Below are 23,803 nucleotides of genomic sequence, written 5' to 3' on the forward strand. Positions count from 1 at the left end.
CATCTCCTCCCTATTGACCTCGTGCAAACGGAACTGATCCTAGTGCTGATACTGTGCAGCCCTATGTTCCAGGGAAAGCTGGGGGTACTTTAGATAAGGTTCTTTTTTCTTAGAAGGAAATAACGTCCTTCTGCCTCTGGATACTACTATACAAAAAATCGTGAACTGTTTCAGCTCATCCATGACCATGAAGGGACGAAGCTGAGGATGACAGAAATCACCTTGTTGAGGACGGGTAAGTGTCTAGATGGTCCATGATAACAATACTGAGTTGCTGGTCTAACCAACTAGAGAAGTTAGGACTTAATTTGTGATATTAGAAATGTCCTCTTGCAGGGTGCCTCAGTGGCTCAGTTGACCCTCTTTGGCTTGGGTCATGATCTCAGGGTCCTGGGATCGAGCCCTGATTCACGCTCTGCACTCAATGAGGAGTCTGCTTCTCCCTCTCCCTCTGCCCTTCCCCTAGCTCATGCTCTTTATCTCTCTCAAATAATAAATAAGTAAAACTTTAAAAAAATTAAAATAAAATTTTTCCTATTGGTTAAGCCACCTCAGTGGAGACTCTAAATACACTCTACAGAATATGATGTAAAATAGGTACAGTGCCTGGTGGTGGAATAAGCTTCTGATGAAGTGTTAGATGCTCCTGCTGTCATCCGTTGTAACAGTCACCTACATCTGAGATGGATCCAAAGAACCAACTAGAATTCGACTTGTACAACTGACTAGCACTTCTGGCATTTTCATGGCTAATTCTTTTTCAGTACTTAGTATATATAAGACAGTGTGGAAGATATTAAGTTGGAAGAGTAAGGGTAAAAACAAAACAAAAACAAAAGCTACTATGTATTTAATGAAATAATTAATTTTAACCTTAAAAGTGGTGAGGAAGTACAGCACCAGCATAATGAAACAACAGCAGAACTGCAAAAACAAAGATCACTGTGTGAGTGGCCAGGGGAGCTTTTGCACAGGAGAAAGGTTTTGAGCTGGGTCTTGAAAGACGAAGGTAAGCAGGAACCTGCCTGTCAGGCTTGAGTAAAGAGTAGTAGCTGAAATCTCAAACAATGTTTAAAAACATGTTTAAAGTATCTTAAAAATACTTACTTGCTCCCATATTTTGCACTACTTGATCTTTTCTTCCTATACTTTTCATGAGGTTCATCTAGCTTCTCTATGATGCTTTTTATTTGCTGAATTGTCTTAAAGGTTGTTACAGAATCCTCGATTACAAAGTTAGAATAATCATCAGGCTCTTTCTGTGGTCCTTGGTAGACTGCTATAGTTCCACAAGCCTCTAAAAGGAGCAGTACAATCTCTGATCAGAAAACTAAATTCCATAAACGTAACTTTTAGTATAATAAGAACTATTTGAGTGTCTCAAGCTAGGAAGACTTCCCCCTAGTAATGCACATATAACCCACATATTTCATTTCATTAATTATGAACACATTTATGCAAAAACAGTATCTTCGTGAGTATCTATGAAAAACGCCCCTTTGGGAGTTTATCAATGTCCACATAAGTAACATTTTGGTAAAACTATGCAATTACTTCAGGAATTGGTAATGAAGGATCATGGCTATATAAAAATATTCTAATTGTATATTTACCTTCCATTTTCTGCAGCTTAAGTAAACTGAGGGTAAAAAGGGAATAAATTCTTTCTGTTTCTCTGTCTTCATCAATATCTATTTGGATGTCTGCAGGGACCCCTCTATGGTAAAAATGAAATTAAAGACATTGAAACATTTCATTTTGTTAACATGCCAAAAACTTTTGATGACTTGAGATTAAAAAACAAAACCTCAGAACTTTGTAGAAGGAAACTCAGATATCTAGTCTCATTTGTCAATTTAATAAAATGGGGCCAAGAGAGGTCATTATGGAACTCTAATCTAAAATCCAATCTAAGAGAGATCATTTTTATAACACCTATGCTTCATCACAAAAGCAATACATTTCTTCTTAAGTGCATAAGGGTACAATGGCTTTTCCATACAGCTAGTAAGAGAATGTGAAGTCTTCCCTTGCTCAGGCTTGTGCATCTACTTCGATGGTGCTCCCCACCAACCCCACTATTTTTTAAAAAATTTTTTATTAACATATAATGTATTTTATCCCCAGGGGTACAGATCTGTGAATCGCCAGGTTTACACACTTCACAGCACTCACCATAGCACATACCCTCCCCAATGTCCATCACCCAACCACCCTCTCCCATCCCCCTCCCCCCAGCAACCCTCAGTCAGTTTTGTGAGATTAAGAGTCTCTTATGCCAACCCCACTTTTTTTGACTTGTGTCAACCACTATTTATTTGAAAACAATTTCATCACTCCAAGAAGAAACCCGGTATCCATTAGCACTCCCCAAACCACCCTCCCTCCAGGCCACCACAACCACTAATCTACTGTCTATAAATTTACCTATTATGGATACTTTATATCAAAGTCATCATATAGTGTATGGCCTCTGTTTCTGACTTCTTTCACTTAGCATGTTTTCAGGGTCCATCCATGTTGCAGCATGTATCAATACTTTATTCCATTTTACGGCTGATAATATTCCATTCTATTGATACACCACACTTAAAACACTGCTTTTTTTAATCAGAAAGAAACTTACGCAGTACATGGCTTACAGCCAAGAGCGTTTTCACTAGTCTCCAGACAGCAGAGCCAGTTTCCGTTGAGATACGCAGAGGGATGATAAAAGCTGAGCCTGTTCTGATTGCATCGGCTCACCCTGCAGAGTACATCTATCCATTCATTAGCTTCTACACAATTATTTGCCTGGACGTAGAGTGGTTTCTCCATATGTATTACTTGGAACATCTTCATAGGCAATTAAGATAAAAAGTTAGAAACAGAGTCTAAAAAACCAACACAGTACAAAGAAAAAAAGGTATATAAAAGAAATACAGTTTGCTTGGCTAGGTAACTGCAGCTCTGGTATCTTACAAATTGTTACTTTTCAAGTGAATTAGTTCCAAGGACAATCTGAGTCACATGGTACTAAGCAGTACAACAGAATGTAATTTTTAGAAGTCACACATGTCCAAAGAATGGACTATCATATAAACAGGAATAAAGGGAGGGAACTGTGGATGGAGGAAAAGTATGAGTAAGGACAAAGCAGTGGGAGAATACAGAGAAATGGGAAATCACCCCGATTGGCTTGAGTATACAATATATAAGATTGCACAGATTGGCTAGGACTATAATATTATTAAAGAGTTGAAAGGTCAGATTAGAGAAGTACTGAGAAAAGTACCTTTAACTTAATAGGCTAGGCAGACTATATAAAGCAACAACAACAATGGACTTTTTTACTTATATAAAAAAAAAATTTTTTTTTAAGATTTTATTTATTTATTTGACAGAGATCACAAGTAGGCAGAGAGGCAGGCAGAGAGAGAGAGAGGAGGAAGCAGACTCCCTGCTGAGCAGAGAGCTCGATGTGGGGCTTGATCCCAGGACCCTGGGATCATGACCCAAACTGAAGGCAGAGGCTTTAACCCACTGAGCTGCCCAGTTGCCCCTAAAACATTTTCTTTAAAAAATTTTTTAACTGGGCGCCTGGGTGGCTCGGTGGGTTAAGCCGCTGCCTTTGGCTCAGGTCATGATCTCAGGGTCCTGGGATCGAGTCCCGCATCGGGCTCTCTGCTCAGCAGGGAGCCTGCTTCCCTCTCTCTCTCTCTGCCTGCCTCTCTGTCTACTTGTGGTCTCTCTCTGTCAAATAAATAAATAAAATCTTAAAAATTTTTTTTAAATTAAAAAAATATTTTTTAACTGAGTATAGTGGACACACGATGTTACATTAGTTTCAGGAAAAATAATGGACAATTTTAAGAAAATTCTAGCCAATAATTAAAATATTAATGATTAATGGCAAATACAAAACCTTGAACATTTTCAATCAAGGATGATTATTCATGTAACTTACATTTTTCTTGTTGAAAGAGCTCTCTTCCAGTTTTTCTACAGCAAGAATGTTTTTCACTGGAATTGTGTAAATTGCATCTTTGCCTAAATAATAAAAGAAGTAGAACAAAATTAAAATGATTTCCATAAGAATTACAAAGTAAGAGGTTAATTCTGTAAGGTTTAAGCCATCCTCTTCACAGCAAGAATATAAGTAACCTAAAGATTTCCAAATGATATACATGGAAGTATTCTTTGTTTTAAGGAACTGATGAATTTTGCTTGTTTTTTATAAGTTACTTTCTCTTCACCATTTTCAATATAAAATTTAAAACATTTTTAAGGAAAAATGTGAGAATAAATTTGATCTTGATGTAGAAAATTAAAATGCTGCATTTTGTAACAATTATATGGGAACTAAAAAAATACTATACCTAGTAGTAGAGGCCTGGTCAATACTTGCCCAGATATGTAATTTTCTTTCAGGGAGTTCTCTCACGTAATGGGTGAATCAGACTGCTAAGCAGATTTTTCTATTTTAACAGTCTAATACTTAAAGGACTGACCCTGAAAACAATGATTTTAAATTGAAAAACTGTTTATTACTATCATATACTAGCTGGTCAGATGACTAGAACTACCAAATTTACTCTTAAGAAATATAGGGCGCCTGAGTGGCTCAGTGGGTTAAGCCTCTGCTTTCGGCTCAGGTCATGATCTCAGGGTCCTGGGATCGAGCCCCGCATCGGGCTTTCTGCTCGGCAGGGAGCCTGCTTCCGCCTCTCTCTCTCTCTGCCTGCCTCTCTGCCTACTTCTGATCTCTCTGTCAAATAAATAAAAAATAAATCTTTAAAAAAAAAAAAAGAAATATAGGGAACAAGAGTAAAAACTTTATTTGGTAAAGTGAATCCTTTACACTTAATTTACGAATACAGAAATTTGAGTTTGCCTTTTAAAGGAGCTCCATTATAATATGGCATTATGATATGATGCATTTCGATTTACAATTTACCTGAGAATGTACTGTATCTCATATAGTCATAGAAACTAAAACCAAATATAATTATGGCTTTTCCTTGTCATTTTGTAATGTTCTTAGAAAAATTGAAGCTTTGCTTTAATTCTCCCAGCGTTTAATGACATGTATACTGAAGTGCTGCAAGTTAAGAACTTTACATTCATACTGGTCCATGGGTTCATATATAGCTTTCTGGTCAAGGAAAAATTAATTGGTTAAGAAATGTTTTGGGTCTTGAACAGAGAGGTTAACCTAAAATATCTATTAAGTCCAGCTGCTGGTTTAAAATCTAAAATTTGTGTAATTCAAGCAGATGTGATGTACAATTTTTTAGAAAAAATAAAGGGACTTAATTCAACTATCATACATTTAATGTCTAGTATATACCAGAGAGTCTTCTAACCACCTGGGATACAGCAGTAATGAAGTAATGTAGTCTGGAAGTAATGAAGTAATGAAGTCTGCATTTAGGTCTGGAAAGACTTACAAAAGACAAGTGTTAGGTAGAGATAAATGCTATAATGAAAATAACCTAAGGTGATATAAATAGAAAGTAGCTGGGAAGTTACTTTAAACTGGATGGTTAGGGAAAACTTTTCTCAGGAAACAACATTTAAATCCCACAAATACAAATCCTAAGTGAATGAGAAAATAAAAGACTATCAGCAGTCTCCTGGAGGCAGACAAGATCAAATTTATGGCAGCGGGGGAGAGAGGAGAGTAAACTGAAGGAAGCCACAGCCCAAATTACATGTAGGAAAAGACATCTGCAGAAGTGGGAGTAGTTAGAAGAGGGCTTCAAGCCAGTCACTGGACACAGAAAGCTGGGTATTGGGGACACAAGGACACACACACACTCAGACATACATCAGGATGATTAACAGGTAAGCTGCATCTGGAAGAGCTCCCCTCCCTCAGCTTGTACTAAGCAGCAGTCAACAGAGGTTTATATCCCAGGCTAAGCAGTAATGTTCCTACTGGGGTTGCAAAGCAGTGCCATGTCACAGGTAGTTGCTAACCCTCGGGAGGGAAGGAAAACAGCCACACCAGAAGACAAGAAGCAGCCTTGCCCCTCAGCAGTTTGTCCTGTACCTCCCTCACAATCACTGGCGGTGAGCTACTGAACACTCAAGCAGGTGAACAGACTGTAAAAACACAAAGATGAACAAATCACCAAAAAGATCACCAAATGATGAGGGAAATCAGCACCCTGAAAGAGGGACACAGATAAAACAAAGAGAATAACATCTGTGGAAATGAGGAATACAATAAAATGCCTCTGGGTACTGATCTACATGGAGCAGCACCACAGAGATTCCAGAGAATTTGGTAATTTTGCAGGAAGTTTCTATCTTTAGATTTAATACACAATCACATACCCTAGAACTGCTGTATTTGTTCATTCTGGGCAAGTTATAACATAACATATGCAGAGAAAGTATATTGCTCCCAGGCATATGTCAAAAGAGTTAACTTCACAGTTACTAGTGTTAACTGAAACGAATTGCAAGGTGATTACTAAAATAGAAGACTATACTGATGACTTTCCAAAAATACCGTAAAAAAGGAGAAATAAAGAAAAGGACAAAGAAAGTTTACAAAGTTAAGAGCCATGATGGATGGATGTATAAGTTTCAATACCTAATAAGAATTCCAGAAACAGAACAGAGTGTTCAGGAGAAAATTACCCATGAAAATGTCCCAGAGATTAAAAACAAACAAACAAACAAACAAACAAAAACAAAACAAACAAAAAAAACCCTCCAGCCTGAAAGAATCCAACAAGTGCTGAGCAGCATGGAAGGAAAAAGTCTGTAATCTCACACTGGGCAGTAAAATATTAGAACTTGAAGGCTGAAGAAATTCCTAAGAGTTACTAGGAAGAAGAATCAAGACACAATCAGCCTGACATCAAAATTTTCACCAGCAACAATGGAAACCAGCAAACCATGGAGCAGTATCTTCAAAGTTCTCAGGGAAAGTGATTTTAAATCCAGTTATCATTCAAGAATAAGGGTAAAATAGACTTTTTAAAAAAAATATGCATGGACTCAGAAAATTTATCAGCCATAAGCCTACTGAAATAATTCCTTAAGGAAGCACTCTTGCAAAATAAATAATAAATGCAGGAAAAGGCAAATATGTAAGAAATAGTGCTGGGCAAAGAAATCAGCAAAACTGACAAAATGGATAGAAAATTATGAAAGTATAATGTAAAAAAGGCAAAAATAAAAGAGAACGTAGTCTTACAGAGCCACATGACTTCATTAGGGAGATGCCTGGGAAAATAACAAACTGAAAGCATCCTATTATTCTTTTCCTAATTGAATGGGGACTTTGATTAACTGCAGACATTAAGATAAACATACAACAAATGTATTGTTGTTCTCCTGTATGCAACCTGTCCTCTGTTCTTCTGCTTTTGAGATTTTCTGTATCTCTCTGGTTTAATTACTGTATGTCTAAGTGTGATTTTCATTGTATTTATCACACTTGGAGGTCACTGACCTTCTTAGATTTGTAAAATAATGCTTTTCACCACATTTGAGGCCATTATTTCTTTAAGTATTTTTTCTGCTCTACTCTTTTTCTCTACTCTCCTTCTGACACCAACCTTGTTAGACTGTCTGATATTGTTCCAAAAGCCATTGAGGTTCTATTGTTTCTTCCTTTTTCTTTTTTTTCTCTCCCAGTCTTTTTTCTCTGTGTTTCCAGACTGGATAATTTCTACTAATCTACCTTCAAGTTCCCTGAACTTCTCTTTAATATTTCAATTGAAATACTGCACTTCTAGATTTCCATTTGATTCCTTTTAATAGTTTCTAATGTTTCTTTTACTGAAATCCTTCTTTACTCATGACTGTTTTTAACATTAAGTGTCTGAAGTACTTGTAATACCTTTAAAATTCATGTCTGCAATTCCAACATGAAAATTACATAGGGGCCTACTTCTACTGACTACTTTTTCTCTTGACTATGTGTCCTGTTCTATTGTTTCTGCTCAAACTTGTTAATGTTTCATTGTATACTGGACATAATGAATGACATTATGTAGAGACTGGATTCAGTTACCTTACCTTAAACAGTTATATTAATTGATCACTCTGAGACCTGGCTTTATACTTTATTCTTAATCTTAGAACAGCCTTTACTGCTGAGCCACTGCCTTTTTGCTATTTCAATGAAAACCCCAGGGTGTTCATTAAGCCCTTCTAAAATTCCAAAATGTTTCTCCTGGGGAGAAAAGAAACTGAAATTTCTGTTCACCATTTTAAATCCTTCCTGTTACTGCTTTTCAGCAGCTGCTTTGAAATTCCCTTGCATAAGCAGTTGAAGAGTCAGCCAAGGATTTCTGGGGAGTTCATATACAGATTGGAAGGCTCATCCTCTTTTTCCTCAATTTCCACCTTCTCTGGCAGCCTTGAACTATATCTTCTAACACCTCAAGCCAGTAAAACTGTGGCTTCCTACTTGAATTTCAGCCATCTCACACAGTACAGGCTAGGAGTGCCTCAGAGAGAGAAGGTATACAGTAATATATTCCAACATGTTTCCCATTTTTGAGGGTCAAATCCTTCAGAGTTGTCTTATATATTCTTCCAAGTTAACTGTTTTCTATGAAAGAATTAGTTTAATACTAACATACTTCATTTTATTGTGTGATGCTTTATTGCACTTCACAGATACTGTGGTTTTTATAAATTGAAGGTCTGTGGCAATCCTGCATCAAGCAAGTCTATTGGTACCATTTTTCCAAGAGCATTTGCTCTTTTTGTGTCTGTGTCACATTTTGGTAATTCTCCTAATATTTCAAACTTTCCCAGTATTATTATATCTGTTATGGTGATCAGTGATCTTTTATATTACTACTGTAATTCTTCTAGGGTGCCTTGTACTATGCCCATATAAGACAGCAAACCTAACTGATAAATGTTATGCGTGTTCTGAATGTTCCACCAACCTACCCATTCTCCCATGTGTCTCCCTACTCCTTGGTCCTCCCTGTTCTCTGAGACACAATACTGTAATCAGGCTAATTAATAACCCGACAATGGCCTTTAAGTGTTCAAGTCAAAGGGAGAGTTGTACATCTCACTTTAAATCAAAAGCTAGAAATTACTAAGCTTAGTGAGGAAGGAATGCTGAAAGCCAAGATAGGCCGAAAGCTAGGCTGCATAAGAAAAGTTTGAAGCTAGCAGAAAAAGAAGAAAAGAAGCTATTTCCATAACACAAAAGTACAGAGTGAAGCAGCAAGTGCTGATTTAGAAGCTACAGCAAGTTATTCAGAAGATCTAGCTAAGATAATTGATAAAGGTGGCAAGACTAAACAACAGATATTCCACGTACATTGCAAGAAGATATCATCTAGGACTTTCACAGCTAGAGAGAAGTCAATACCTGGCTTCAAGGCTTCAAAGTCTCAAAGGACAGGCTCTCTTGTTAGGAACAAATGTAGCTGACTTTAAATTGAAGCCAATGCTTATTTACTATTCTAAAAGTCTTAGGGCCCTTAAAAATTATGCAGAATCTACTCTGCCTGTGCTCTCTAACTGGAACAAAGCCTGGATGATAGCACATCTGTTTACAACATAGTATAGCATATATTTCAGACTTACTGCTCAGGAAAAGACATTCCTTTCAAAATATTAAGGCTCCTAAAATGCACCTGGTCACCCAAGTGCTCTGCTGAGGATATACAATGAGATTAATTTCATGCCTGCTAATACAACTCCATTCGGTAGCCCATGGATCAAGGAGTAATTCTGACTTTTAAGTCTTAATACTTAACATTTCTTAAGGCTATGGCTGCCACAGATGGTGGTTCCTCTGATGGATCTGAGCAACATAGATTGTAACCTTCTGGAAAGGATTTACCATTCTAGATGCCATTAAGAACATTTGTGATTTGTAAGAAGAGGTCAAAATATCAACATTAACAGGAGTCTGGAAGAAAGGTGATTCCAGCCCTCACTGATAACTTTGAAAGGTTTAAGACCTCAGTGCAGGAAGTAACTGCAGATGTGCTGGAAGGAATACGAGAACTAGAGTTAGAAGTGGAGCCTGATGATGTGACTGACCTATTGTAATTTCAAGATAAAACTTCAATGGATGAGGAATCTTATTATGGATAAGCAAAGAAAGTAGCTTCTTGAAATGGAATCTATTCTTGTGAAGACGCTGTGAAGACTGGTGAAATGATAAAGCAAGACTTAGAATATTATCTAAACTTAATTGATAAAGCAATGGAAGAGTCTGGGAGGAATGACTCCAATTTTGAAAGAAGTTCTACTGTCTGTAAAATGCTATCAAAGAGCATCACATGCTCTTGAAAAATCATTCATGAAAGAAGAGTCAATTGATGTAGCAAATTTCACAGTTGTCTTATTTTATGAAATTGCCACAGCTACCCAACCTTCAGCAATCACCACCCTGAGTAGTCAGCAGCCAAACAAGTCAAGACCTTCTACCAGCAAAAAGATTACAACTTGGTGATAACTCAGAAGATGGTTCACATTTTTTTTTTAGCAATAAAGTATTTTTTTTTAAAGATTTTATTTATTTGACAGAGAGAGAGAGAGAGATCACAAGTAGGCAGAGAGGCAGGCAGAGAGAGAGAGAGGGGGGAGGAAGCAGACTCCCCGCTGAGCAGAGAGCCCGATGTGGGGCTTGATTCCAGGACCCTGAGATCATGACCTGAGCCGAAGGCAGAGGCTTTAACCCACTGAGCCACCCAGGCGCCCCAATAAAGTATATTAAATTAAGGTATGTACATTGTCTTTTTTAGACATAATGCTATTGCACACTTAATAGACAGCAGTAGAGCATAAAGAGAACTTTTATACACACCAGGAAGCCAAAAAATTCATTTGATTCATCTTACTGTTAATTAGCTTTATTGCTATGGTCTGGAACCAAACCCACCAAATCTCTGGGTTATGGCTATACACGTTCCTTCACTATAGAGAACGCATGGGTCTGTTTTCAAAAAGGCAACTTCACCATTGTAGTTGTGTAAGCTCAAATCCTTGGAGTTACCCTTGCCTTGCCTTTCTCTCACTCTTGGTATCTGATCCTTTAGCAAAACACCTGAGTACTATCTTTAAAAAAGATCCAGAACGTGAAGGGTGCCTCTTGATTCAGAATCCTAGTGTCCAGTAAGAGGCAGAGCAAAAGACCCAATGGTTTAGAGCCATTTATAGAAAATCTGGGAGACATGCTTTCAGACACCAAAGTCACATAGCAAATGTAGCAAGAGATTTAACTAGGAGTCTTGGCTATCCAGAAACAGCAAGGAAACAAGGAAGTAAGCAAAACATTTGCTTGAACAATCAGAGAATCCAAAGCCCATGCATTTCCTCCATAGACGAAAGTCCTTAAGTCTTCCATAAGAGCATCTTAATGCACAATTTTAACAAACACAGTACCTGTATCCTCATTCACAGTATATTTTAGTGAAAAGTTGAGCTGGGTGATGAAGGTGGGTGTGAGATGTTACATTATGGTTCGCTGACAGCACAAGAAATTTAAAGTAACAGCCTGAATATAAAGGGGATAGAGAAAAACTGTATAAAGCAAACACAGGAACATAAAAGCACAGCAGTCCAAGGCATTTAGCTGGGGAGTAAACAGCTGCACACACCCATAAGCAGCCCTGAAAACACCACTAAACCAAAGCACTACATAATAAGTAATATTATCCATGACAACCCCAAGTCATCTAGAAAATGGTAACTTACGTTCAATGAATTCTTTTTTAGAAGGCAGGGAAGCATGTAATACATTTTGGAAAAATCCATCAAAATAGTTAAAACAAAAACCATGGATGCTTAAAACTGTAGGCTTTGATAAGTAATCCTGAAACTTCATATAATAGAGCTTATTCCTCCAATGTCATTCCAGTAGGTTAAATTCCTTAAGGCCTGAAAACAATGTAATTTCTAATGTGCCTTTTTTATACTTAGAGCAGCCTAATCACTCTATAGAATTTTATCCTCATAAGATCACTAGCTAAAACAGAGGTTCTTAAAAACCGCAGATGAATTTTGGATCTACAAACTCTGAAATTATATGCAAAATTTTGTGTCTAGTTTGTATGTACACTCTTCTGGAGAAAAAAGGCCAGAGCTATCACCTGATTCTTAATGTTCTAAGCCAAAAAAGACTTTAGAATACTAGCTTAGATTAGAAAATACTTTAAATGAGGAAAAAACAGCTAATTTATTCATGGAGAATGACAACTTATATTTTATTTCAAGGTACTATTAATGTAAACATAATTAGTATATTATGACAGCTACTTTTTTAAAGCTGCTATATACGTGAAAGCATTTATACAGTGTTCAATATAAGCTATGACTTCTAAAATACTCAAAATATATTTAGCTTAAAAAATGCTTGCCTGGAAGGTAAAGAATGTAGCTTATTGTTCTTTTGTCATCTGACTACATAACAAATTATCTGGGTGCCTAAAAATAAAATGACTTTGATTTCTTATATCTTACTAATACATTTGGCTATATGTAGTCATTTTGGTAGAGCCATAATAAGGAATTATGAAACAATTTTTCTTCTCACTCTATTCTTCAAAAATCTCCACTGAAACATTCTACTTAGTTGAATCTACATTCTCTTGAAAGCACCCAATGGCTGGTGTTTGCTATCATTTCAGAATTTACAGCAGAAGCTCTCTTTAGCAGATCTTTACCTAACAGAGCTAGTGGATTAACTGAGGCTCTCCATGTACACTGTAAAACATAACAAATGATGCTCACAGGATGCTGAATGCTTGTGGTTACTAGGCTTCTATCTGTTAAGCCTGCCTCCTTTTGTTTCTGTTAGCTAGGCTTGTTTTGTTTACCAACTCCATTGGGTTTGTTCCCAAACCTATTTATGCAATTTTTCCATGTTATAATAACTTATTTAAATATATGTAAAGTGACAAAATAAATGCCCCCTATTAAGAGGTTTACTATATATCTGAAAATCAGGTGAATGTTTTGAGAAGCTTCAAAAGAGGAGATCCATACCCTTATAAATAAAGTTGATTTATATGGGGGTGAGACACCTATAAAAGATTAGGGGTGACTACCATGAAATCTAGTTGGATTCTGTACTGGAATTGCTTTTCAAGTATTTAAGTTCTAGATTCACTTTGGAGAAATCAACCAGAAAATTGATACATTATGGGTATATTTGCACAAGAAAGACAAAGGGTAAATCCAATCTATAGATCCATACTCAAAGAAAAGATCTTGATTCTCTATCAAAAGATTTAGTAAATAAATATATAAATATTTAAGAGACGTAAGTACCTTTTTGTCTGTTTTTAACTGGTTTTTGCTTTAAGGGAACATCTTTGTGTCCTGATCATTGTGAATATAAGGGATTCTACTAAATGTGATTCATGATTTAGTTATTATGTTCTTGTTAAGATACCAGAAGGAGCTAATGGCCTTCTGTGGATCATGCTTTACCCCAAAGGAATAAACTTAAAATATGGGCATTTTAAGCAGCTTGTCAGTCCACTGAGGGACAAAATGTGCCTTTCTAAATCCCTCAAATCACACTGCAGGAAGATGGCTTTCTTCATCCGAACAACCCACTGTGCTTTCTCAGGAGGCAAATCATTACAATTTCCATCTTGAAGACAGCTTGGCCAACAGTCTAGAATGAATCTGATAACTATATAGGAATCAAAATCTATGGTATGACTATGGGAATTTTCAGCTGATGCTATCCAGCAAATCACTGAAATACTCTAATTTATTAGATACGGATTCTTACCAATTTGGCTCTGAGAATTAAAAGAAACTTCCAAGTTCTAGGTAACTGGAATTTACCAAGGATTTTTTTAGAAAACAGAGCACGTGTGAGGGAAAAAAATGGAATTTACACGGTGTCGCCTGCCAGGTATTTACTGCATCCTTAATGTGTTTGCATCACTGTGAGAAACTATACACTGCAGTAATTATTAGTGAAAAGCTTGGCCAGAGTTATACTAAGCAGCAAAAAAAAAAAGCTATCTTCACCGAAAACAAGGAAAAAGCCCCAAAATAAAGCATAAACACAACTACCTGGCTGTTTGTGGTAGGTGAGCTCTCTGCTTGTTAAGCAGAACCACCGTTTCTTGAAATTCTTTTTCCCAATCCGAGTTCTTCCCTGAGCTCTTTTATACATCTCACTGCCAAAACAACAGATAGGAAAATTTAGTTACAAATATTAAAATAGTTCATCCACAACAAAAACTGTTCTTTGACATGAAAGGCCATGTAGGATCATATTAAGTATATGAAAATGTCTTTGTTATCTATAACTTCTGTATTTATTTTGGTCATGCTAAGGGAATAAAGTCTTAATTTAATACTTATAATTGTGCTATTCAGAACTGAAAGGACCAAACTTTAACTAAAGTTCCCCTTTAACTTCCAATGATAACACTGCTTCAAGTCTGAAGAGTGCTGTTACTTTTTCAAAGTACTCTAATATCCATAATCTCATTACAGTTACAAAACTACTCTAGGACTACATGAACAAGGAATCACTCCCATGTGGCATAAAGTTCATATGATAGTGTGACCTACCTAATGGATGTTACTTAAGCAGTTCTAATACAGAACAAAACCCAGATTTCCTCACTTCCAGACCCATGCTTTTTGTACTCACATAACATCTATACTGACATGACTTTAATCTCTAAATTCATTAAATTACCCTTCTTTCAGGTGCACAGGCTCACTCGTACCACTGGATTCTTTAGTTTCAGTAGATGAAATTTCATCCAGGAACTAAATAGAGAAACGGGCAAAAATCACACTTTGTGATAACATACATCAAAAATTCAGTTTATCTTCAATATCACTGATAATATTATAAAGTTCTTTAAGGAATACATATAATTATAACTTATAAAGCAAAACACATATTTAATTGTAGAGGAAGTCCTAAGTTACACACTGGATAGGTGTTCTAAAAAGTTTATTCTCAAGTCACTTAAAACCCAGAATATGTTTCCCTAAAAAACAGCTCAATCTACAGTCCTTAAACTACCATTCTGAAATCTATAAAGTTCTGAATAAAAAGAGTTGTTTTGCTTTTTGATTGACAGTAAACTCATCTGGGGGCACAACTTAATCTGAACTATCAAAGGCTATCTATAGTCTGTATTTATCTTACTTAGTGTGAATATTTATACATTGTACTCTCTGTGTTTGATTATGGTGTGTTACCTCGGGCCCCATGGGGGTATAATAGGTATATAGCACAGACCTATTATCTTTTAAAACTGAAAAACTGAATTCTGAAATATTTCTGGTCCCAAAGATTTTAGATAAAGGACTGTGAACCTATATTATATGTCAAGATCACCAAATTATGGCTTAGTGGCCAAATTCAACCTGCAGCCTGCTTTTTTTGCAGGGCTTATGAGTTAAGAACAGTTTTTATATTTTTAAAGGGCTCCAAGAACAAAAACAAATAAGAATATGGGACAGACCCCTTATGTGGCCAGGAAAGCCTAAAATATTTACTCACTGGCCTTTCACAGAAAAGATTTTGCTGAATTCTATTATGTATGACTGACTGCAGCCCTGAGAGATAGTATTTCATGATTATGACTGAAATGTAATTGGGTTCTCTGGAAGAAAGTGGAAATCTAATCACCATTTATAAACATCCTAGGGAGAATGGGAAGGTGGTGGCTCAAGAAAATTTGGAGTAGCCATCTCTAGCAATGGCAAGCCACTCCTGTGAAGAGCAGTTAGCTTCATGAACATGCTACCTTGACTGGTCAAGAGCTTCCTGGCACATGGCTGTCTCATCACAGGAAAGAGAAATTAGTATTTCAAAGAACAATTCTTGTTCTCAGAGAGGAATTCTATTTTGTCCCATAAATGAACTGCCCTTTGTCTAGCCCTTGCTTTTTCCTTTATACTTTTCTATGTTGTCCCACTCGGGACTAAGAAAAAAAGAAGTACATTCAAATAGCAAAGACACTGAGGCACAAAGGCACAAGTACCTAACCTAAAGTAGAATTCACGTGGAGTCGTATTCTCTCAAGACTGGCTTAAGACTGCCCACTAGAAGCCACACTAAGAATTTTTTCCAATGTTTCCTTCTAGCACATAAGAAAGAAATCTTGGTAAGTGAAGGATTAAGAACAGAGTTTCTTTTGCACTATATTATATGTGGTGATACAGAACAGGTATATAAGGGAACTAAATGGGGCACCTGGATGGCTGAGTCAGTTAAGCGTCCGACTCTTGATTTTGGCCCAGGTCATAATCTCAGAGATGTGAGGCAGAACTCCTGCTTAAGATTCTCTCTCTCCGGGGCACCTGGGTGGCTCAGTGGGTTAAAGCCTCTGCCTTCCGCTCGGGTCATGATCCCAGGGTCCTGGGACTGAGCCCCACATCGGGCTCTCTGCTCGGCGGGGAGCCTGCTTCCTCCTCTCTCTCTGCCTGCCTCTTTGTCTACTTGTGATCTCTGTCTGTCAAATAAATAAATAAAAATCTTAAAAAAAAAAAAGTACACAACCAACAGACACTTCTGCAAAGAAGACATCTGGATGGCCAAAAGACACATGAAAAAGTGCTCAACATCACTCAGCATCAGGGAAATACAAATCAAAACCACAGTGTGATACCACCTCACGCCAGTCAGAATAGCTCAAGTTAACAACAACATATGTTGGCGAGGATGTGGAGAAAGGGGAACTGTCATATACTGTAGGTGGGAATGCAAACTGGTACAGCCACTCTGGAAATCAGTAGAGGTTCCTCAAAAAGTCAAAAATAAAGCTAACCGATGACCCAGCAGTTGCACTACTGGGTATTTACCCTAAAGATACAAATGTAGTGATCTGAAGAGGCACATGCACCCCAATGTTTATAGCAGCAATGTCCATAATAGCCAAACTATGGAAAGAACATAGATGTCCATCAACAGATGAATGGATAAAGAAGATGTGGTATATATATACACAATGGAATACTATGCAGCCATCAAAATCCCGAAATCTTGTCATTTGCAACGATGTGGATAGAACTAGAGGGTATTATGCTAAGTGAAATAAGTCAATCAGAGAAAGACAATTATCATATGATCTCTCTGATATGAGGAATTTGAGAGGCAGGGCAGGGAGTTATGGCGGGTAGGGAGGGAAAAAAATGAAACAAGATGGGATCAGGAGAGAGATAAACCATAAGAGACTCTTAATCTCAGGAAACAAACTGAGGGTTGCTGGGGGGTTGGATTGTAGGGATGGGGTGGCTGGGTTATGGACGTTGGGGAGGGTATGTGCTGTGGTAAGTGTTGTGCACTGTGTAAGACCGATGATTCATAGACCTGTACCCCTGAAGCAAATAATACATTGTATGTTAATTAAAAAATAATAAAAAAATTTTTTAAAAAGCATACAAAGGAACTAAACAAGTGTCCTATCTCATAGGATGGACCAGTTCTTATAGATGGACCATCCACTAATGGCAGGTAAGAGACATACTTGAGTATTTTATTTCTTAGTGTTTGCCTGAAGGCACTGATTTATTTGAAAATTATTTATCATTTATTTATAATTACTGGATTTATTATCTGTTATATTTATAAGGAACTATGGGGTAAATACAATTATATAAAGTGAAAGAAAGTGGGGCGCCTGGGTGGCTCAGTGGGTTAAAGCCTCTGCCTTTGGCTCAGGTCATGATCTCAGGGTCCTGGGATCAAGCCCCACATTGGGCTCTCTGCTTGCAGGGAACCTGCTTCCTCCTCTCTCTCTCTGCCTGCCTCTCTGCCTACTTGTGATCTCTGTCTGTCAAATAAATAAATAAAATCTTAAAAAAAAAAGGAAAGAAAACATAAAAATTAAGATGAACTACATGGAGGGTGAATATACCCAATTTGCTCAGGGCCATTCCTGTCTATAGCTGTGGTCCCAACATTATCAATAATACTCATTTTCACTCTTTAAAGTACCCAGGTTTGGACACTAAATTATATGGTCACTCTGTTAATAGAACTATCCATGTTGTCCTTCCTAAAGTCTGTGGGAACAGTACACCAATACAAAATGAGAAACTGGAATTCATAGGCTTTTGCAATTTCTAGCAATGTACATATCCAGACTTAGCTAGCAAACAATAAAGAAAACTCTCAGATTAGGACAAAATATCCTATCCTAGTTTAGGAGTCTAGATCCGCATCTAAAACAAGAAATGTACTATGGTGATAGCCCATGAGAATGTGAGTAGGTGACACAGGACAGATCAGGAACAGGCTCAACTCCTGGCACTCTTAAGTATTTTCTTCACTGACATTATCAACTCTACACATTCTGATAGGAAAAAAAAAATCAGCTGATACCATAGCCTAGGTCATAAAAAAATGGCAAAACAACCCTCAAACAAAAGACAGTACATTATAATCTTGCCAACAAAAGTCTGCCTACACTGTCCCACAAATGTTTCAACAATGTCCTACAAATAAAAGGGCAGCTTTTCCTTTGCCTATTCTTTTTAAAGTCTTTCTCCTCAAAAGCCTTCAGTGGTTGCCTAAAAAGATTTTAGTTGAACTTGCACTATTCTAGATGAAAAATATTCCAACTGGCTTTTTAAAAAAAAAATCACCCTTTTTCATTTACTGAATCCCTGTAAGAATTCTAAGCACACACACAAAAAGTACAGATATATACTTCAACCAAAATATACTCTTGGCAGTTAACTGTGAATCAATCATGATACAGAAATTGATTAAAATCTTTAAAATTAGGCCTTGCTAATTTTGATTCATTAAATCAGAATCATGATAAAATACAATACAGTATTTCTTCAAGCTAAATTTAGGTGTACTTCAAAGTAACTTTACAAATTTTAGCATTTTATAATAAAACTACATTTTGTTTAGAATGATTCAGAATTAAAGACACAAGAAATTAAAGATCTTTTCCAAACATTCCTGATTTCTAAGTACAGCAATTTTTGTATGTTATAGGCCTTGTGTTAGGCTATTATATACTGTGGTCTTTTGTGCATTTACAATACATTTTAATTTACAGTAACTTTCCTCAAGTTACTACTACAGCTTATATTATTTATAAACTATTCAATAATTCATGTATTTTTTTACTATGACAAGTACCCACTATGTATCAGGCACCATTCTAAGACTTTACCCTCCTTAGACCAGAGGTCCTTAATCAGAAACAATTTTATTCCTCAGGGAACACCTGGCAGTGTTTACAGACATTTCTGGTTATCAAAACTTGAGGCATCCTACTGGCATCTAATTGGTAGAGGCCAAGGATGTTGCTAAACATCCTATAATGTACAAGGATAATTTTTGATTGTGAGGGGCTGCAATCAAAAATTATCTGACCCAATTGTCCATACTGCTGCTGTTAAGAAACACTTACCCTAGCTATTTGTCACTTGTGTTACTAAGACGATGGCAAACAGCAGCTGTTGTTGAACATTTAGGTATGTCCACAGCTAAAAATCCCACAGTTTTGTATGGTAGAAGAAAGGAAGAAAAAGACAGCCTCTTTGTATCTGATGTACAGTTTAAACATTACTTTTTTTAAATTGAGGCTTGACTTCTAGGAGTAACATGAAATGCTAACATTTCCCCAATGTTATATGATAAGAAATGTTAATTTTCCAGAGTAAAACAATCATACCTTTTTAACTGCTACAATATATCCTTCTTCTTGAAACATTTTGAAAAATTCACACATGAATGTCTCTTTGAAACTTGACTAGGAAAAAAAAAACCACACAGAATTTATATATGTTAAATAGAGAACTAAGACTATAATGAACTGCATTTCTAAGCTGAGGATTAAGGCCTTAAAGGATTCAATCATGTATTTCAAGAGAATTACAGGGTTTGGAGTAGGATTTCTTTCAACAACTGTTAGATGATTATGGCACAGATTCATAGACAGTTCTTAGATCTGTTCACCAGACTCTCTCCTCTGCTTAGTTTATTTTATTTTTTTACAAATTTAAATGCTTGCTAATTCATTTTTTATTTTGATATAAATAATAATCCCATTTCATGTTAATGTAAATGTAAATCTTTCATTTTTAAATGAAAGTAACACTTTCCAAAACAAAAAAATTAAAAGATTGACTATATTTTATGCAAATGTCTTTAGTTAGATGTATTAGTTCAAATAAAACTTCATTAACAGGTAACTAAGAGACAACAGCTAATCTAGAAGATGACTACTGCATATGTATATGCATATTTTTGGTTTTGCTTTGTTTTTAATTTGGAAGGGAATAAGTGAGAGAGAAGGGATCCTAAGGTATAACAAGATTTAGAAGTGTGAATACAAAGCAAAAGATATAAAGACTTACCTTGCTTTTGGACAGACTCCCCCAGCTTCCCAAAGTTTGAATGGTTTTTGAGATGAGGGTTAATGTTCTAACTGTCTGTGGATCCTAAAGAATGTAAAAAAGACAAAATTTCTGTTAAATTTTTAAGAAACAGAATTTGTGTAAGAGGTAGAAGAGAGTGAATAGGCTACATTACTTTAATACAGTGATTCAAAAATGTTCATTCAAACTCTAGTTTATGATGGGCAGAACTCACCAGACTAAGGAATTTAAGAGACTTAAAGAAGCCAGATGTCATTTATAATTCCTCCCAAAGTAACTGTATTCAACAATGTGTTACTTCTGAAAGCCGCACATTGATACTACATATGTTGTTTTGTACAGTATGGCAGCTTGGATTACCTAACAAACTATATTCACTTTTGAAACGTCAATCACATCTACCTCTTCTACCTTGTGACTTAAAATGGCAGTTTCCAAATTTTCTGTACTCAATCCACCTCTAACCCTATTCAATAACTGATACAGCTTGTACAATCAATTATTTTCATCGTGGAAGCAAAGACCTAACTAAACTTAAGAAATGAGAAGTTACCTGGTTTGTGTAGGATCTTAGCAGAAGTTAACTATTTGGGTCTGTTATCCAAGGTATTTTTTGGGCCTGCCTACCAAAAAATCTAAATATAAATAAAATGGACTAAGCAGTTCCCCTGATGAGTCCTTGCTCCCTTTTTTTTTAAAACTGAGGTATAATTTACATATAATGAAATGAACAGATTTTAAATGTACATAACCCAATGAGTTTCCACCAATCCATATATTTGTATAACCAATTCTCCTATCACATATAGTATTTCTTTATTTTGGAGATTCAAATAAACAGTATCTTCCACCGAAACACAGATTTAAGAAACTTTAGATACAGAAATTGCTTTAGTTTAGTTTTTGGTTACATTCCTTAATATTTTAGTAACCCCACATTGAAAATGACAGTGAATGTGAAGGAGAAGAGATGACCAGGATATAAGGCAATCTGGAAAAAAAGGAATATCGGGGATATGATCATTATGATATATTTATGAAATGGTTACACACCTTAATTAAATTTATTCAGAAATATTTTAGCTAGAACATCCAGAATTCCATCATATGTATAAAAGATCCCTACAGGGGCACCTGGGTGGCTCAGTGAGTTAAGCCTCTGCCTTCGGCTCAGGTCATGATCTCAGGGACTGGGATGGAGCCCTGCATAGGACTGTCTGCCTGCTCTCTGCTCGGTAGGGAGCCTGCTTCCCCTCCTCTCTCTGCCTGCTGCTCTGCCTACTTGTGATCTCGCTCCCTCTGTCAAATAAATAAATAAAATCTAAAAAAAAAAAAAAATCCCTACAATTCTCTGCCTTTGAGGCACACCAAGATTCTTAACAATGGCTAATAAAATGAATTTGAACTGAATTTCACCAAGACTTCCCTGTTCAAATTTGGTTTTAAGATCACTGTTTTAGGTTATGATTTCCCTGAACTAAAAAGAGCAAAGCGCATTTTATACAATTACTGCACATCAGACATTTGTTTACATCAACACAGCCCTCACTACTATGTGACAATCATATCATTTAGCTACTACTGATTCCCTGGTGTACTCCACATACAAGCTGTTCTAAATTCTTCCCCGGCTACCATCTGCCGTCATAATTTTTTATGGCTGTCCAATACCTTAGACATCTGGTACCTAGCACACAGCCTGGCACAGGCATCTAGTAGATGCTTTATAACTTTTATTAAATTCAACTAAAATGTTGACTTCTACCTCAAAACAACTATCTTATCCTCTTTTCCTTATATTAGGTTGAACCACATGGAATCACTATTATTTGACTACTTTTGATCTACAAACATAAAACAACTTCATACGGTTCACCATATCTCAAAGGAGGAATTACTCTTTTCCTAAAGTTTACACCCATCATTTTTTCTTTTCAAACAATCTAAATCCTCCAAGATACTGATCTGGTTATTAGCAAGCCCTCTTCTCTCTTCAATTTCTCCCTTTCTGTTGGTTTCTTCTCTTCTGCTTAAACTACATATCAATTTTCCCATTTTGGAGAAGACTCATCATTTGACCAGCTCCCTCTCTGAGCTACTATCTTTCACTTACCAAACATTCACCGAGTATCTACTTATCCTAGAAACTGTGTATTGTGCTTGGGATTCGCAAACTTGAAAAAGATTCAACCCTTGCTCTTGGGTATTGACACTCCACATTCAGAGACTGTAAACAGATGATTATAAAATAGTATGACAAACGTCAAGACACAGAAAGTCACAGGATGCTACAGGTATACATAAGAGAGGAACCTAACCCAGACTAGACATTAGAGAAGTCTGCCTTGACTGAGTCCTGAAGGAACACTATCAATGAGAGAATGAGGGGTATGATGAGAAAAATGGTTCAATCCTTTTTTCTCCCCCACCATGAAACATCTCAAAAGAGTAGTGTACCGGGGCGCCTGGGTGGCTCAGTGGGTTGAGCCTCTGCCTTCGGCTCAGGTCACGATCTTAGGGTCCTGGGATCGAGCCCCATATCGGGCTCTCTGCTCAGCAGGGAGCCTGCTTCTCTCTCTCTCTCTCTGCCTGCCTCTCTGCCTGCTTGTGATCTCTGTCTGTCAAATAAATAAATAAAATCTTAAAAAAAAATAAAGAGTAGTCTACCATGTCAATGTTAACATAACCCATATTTTAAAAATCAGCATTTTAAAAAGATTATTCACTCATGTTTGTATGTACACACATGTACTTGTTTGAATTTACCTACGTCTTTTATTAGCAACAGGGCAAGCTCAATTTTGATATATTTCCTGGGTAAAAACTACATTTACCGATTTATTTTTTAATCTTTTGCAATCTGATTTTCTTGTGCTCTACTAAAACTGGTTTCTCGGGGCACCTGGGTGGCTCAGTGGGTTAAAGCCTCTGCCTTTAGCTCAGGTCATGATCCCAGAGTCCTGGGATCAAGCCCCACATCGGGCTCTCTGCTCTGCAGGGAACCTGCTTCCCCCTCTCTCTCTGCCTGCCTCTCTGCCTACTTGTGATCTCTGTCTGTCAAATAAATAAATAAAATCTTAAAAAAAAAAAAAACTGGTTTCTCAAAATTCAAAGAATGTCTAAATGTAACATCCAATAACCATTAATCAGTTCTCCTCTGAAAACCACCCTACCTTTCAATACTGGTCTTGATAATCCCATTACTCCCAGGTTCCTGGGATTACTCCACGCTCTCAATTTCCATAGTATGCCTTAACTTGGTAAAAATCAGGTACTAGTTTTAGATGATGTATCTCATATTTGTCCTATTTTCCCAATTAGAATGAAAAGTTCTTGAAAAGGGGGGTAAGTTTACACTTAAAAGCAAACAATAAGGTTATACGACACAGTAATAAACTAGTCCTTCTAGCATACTGATTGGAAAAGTGACCTAAAATATGAAGTCTGTGGCTAGAAGGACTTTATTGCAACATCTGTTATGGAAATA

At 36.6% G+C, this 23,803-nt stretch overlaps 1 protein-coding gene across 3 annotated transcripts in view; it reads right to left on the minus strand.

The window, feature by feature from the left end:
• LOC111147253 (RAS p21 protein activator 2) overlaps positions 1-23,803 on the minus strand; it is a 124,999-nt gene that overhangs the window by 4,943 nt on the left and 96,253 nt on the right. Inside the window, exons 16-24 of one of the 3 annotated variants that reach the window (XM_022503192.1) lie at positions 20,296-20,379; positions 19,611-19,688; positions 14,654-14,727; positions 14,017-14,123; positions 11,680-11,691; positions 3,947-4,029; positions 2,627-2,835; positions 1,614-1,717; positions 1,108-1,297 (exon numbers count right to left, since the gene is read on the minus strand). In XM_022503192.1, coding sequence (XP_022358900.1) covers positions 1,108-1,297; positions 1,614-1,717; positions 2,627-2,835; positions 3,947-4,029; positions 11,680-11,691; positions 14,017-14,123; positions 14,654-14,727; positions 19,611-19,688; positions 20,296-20,379 — 941 coding nt within the window. Of the gene's footprint in view, positions 1-1,107; positions 1,298-1,613; positions 1,718-2,626; positions 2,836-3,946; positions 4,030-11,679; positions 11,692-14,013; positions 14,124-14,653; positions 14,728-19,610; positions 19,689-20,295; positions 20,380-23,803 lie in introns of all 3 variants that reach the window. The other 2 variants (XM_022503185.1, XM_022503179.1) reach the window with 2 other exon arrangements.

The sequence above is a fragment of the Enhydra lutris genome, unplaced genomic scaffold, assembly GCF_002288905.1.
Source record: "Enhydra lutris kenyoni isolate GAN:26980312 unplaced genomic scaffold, ASM228890v2 scaffoldscaffold2, whole genome shotgun sequence".
Lineage (NCBI taxonomy): Eukaryota > Metazoa > Chordata > Mammalia > Carnivora > Mustelidae > Enhydra > Enhydra lutris.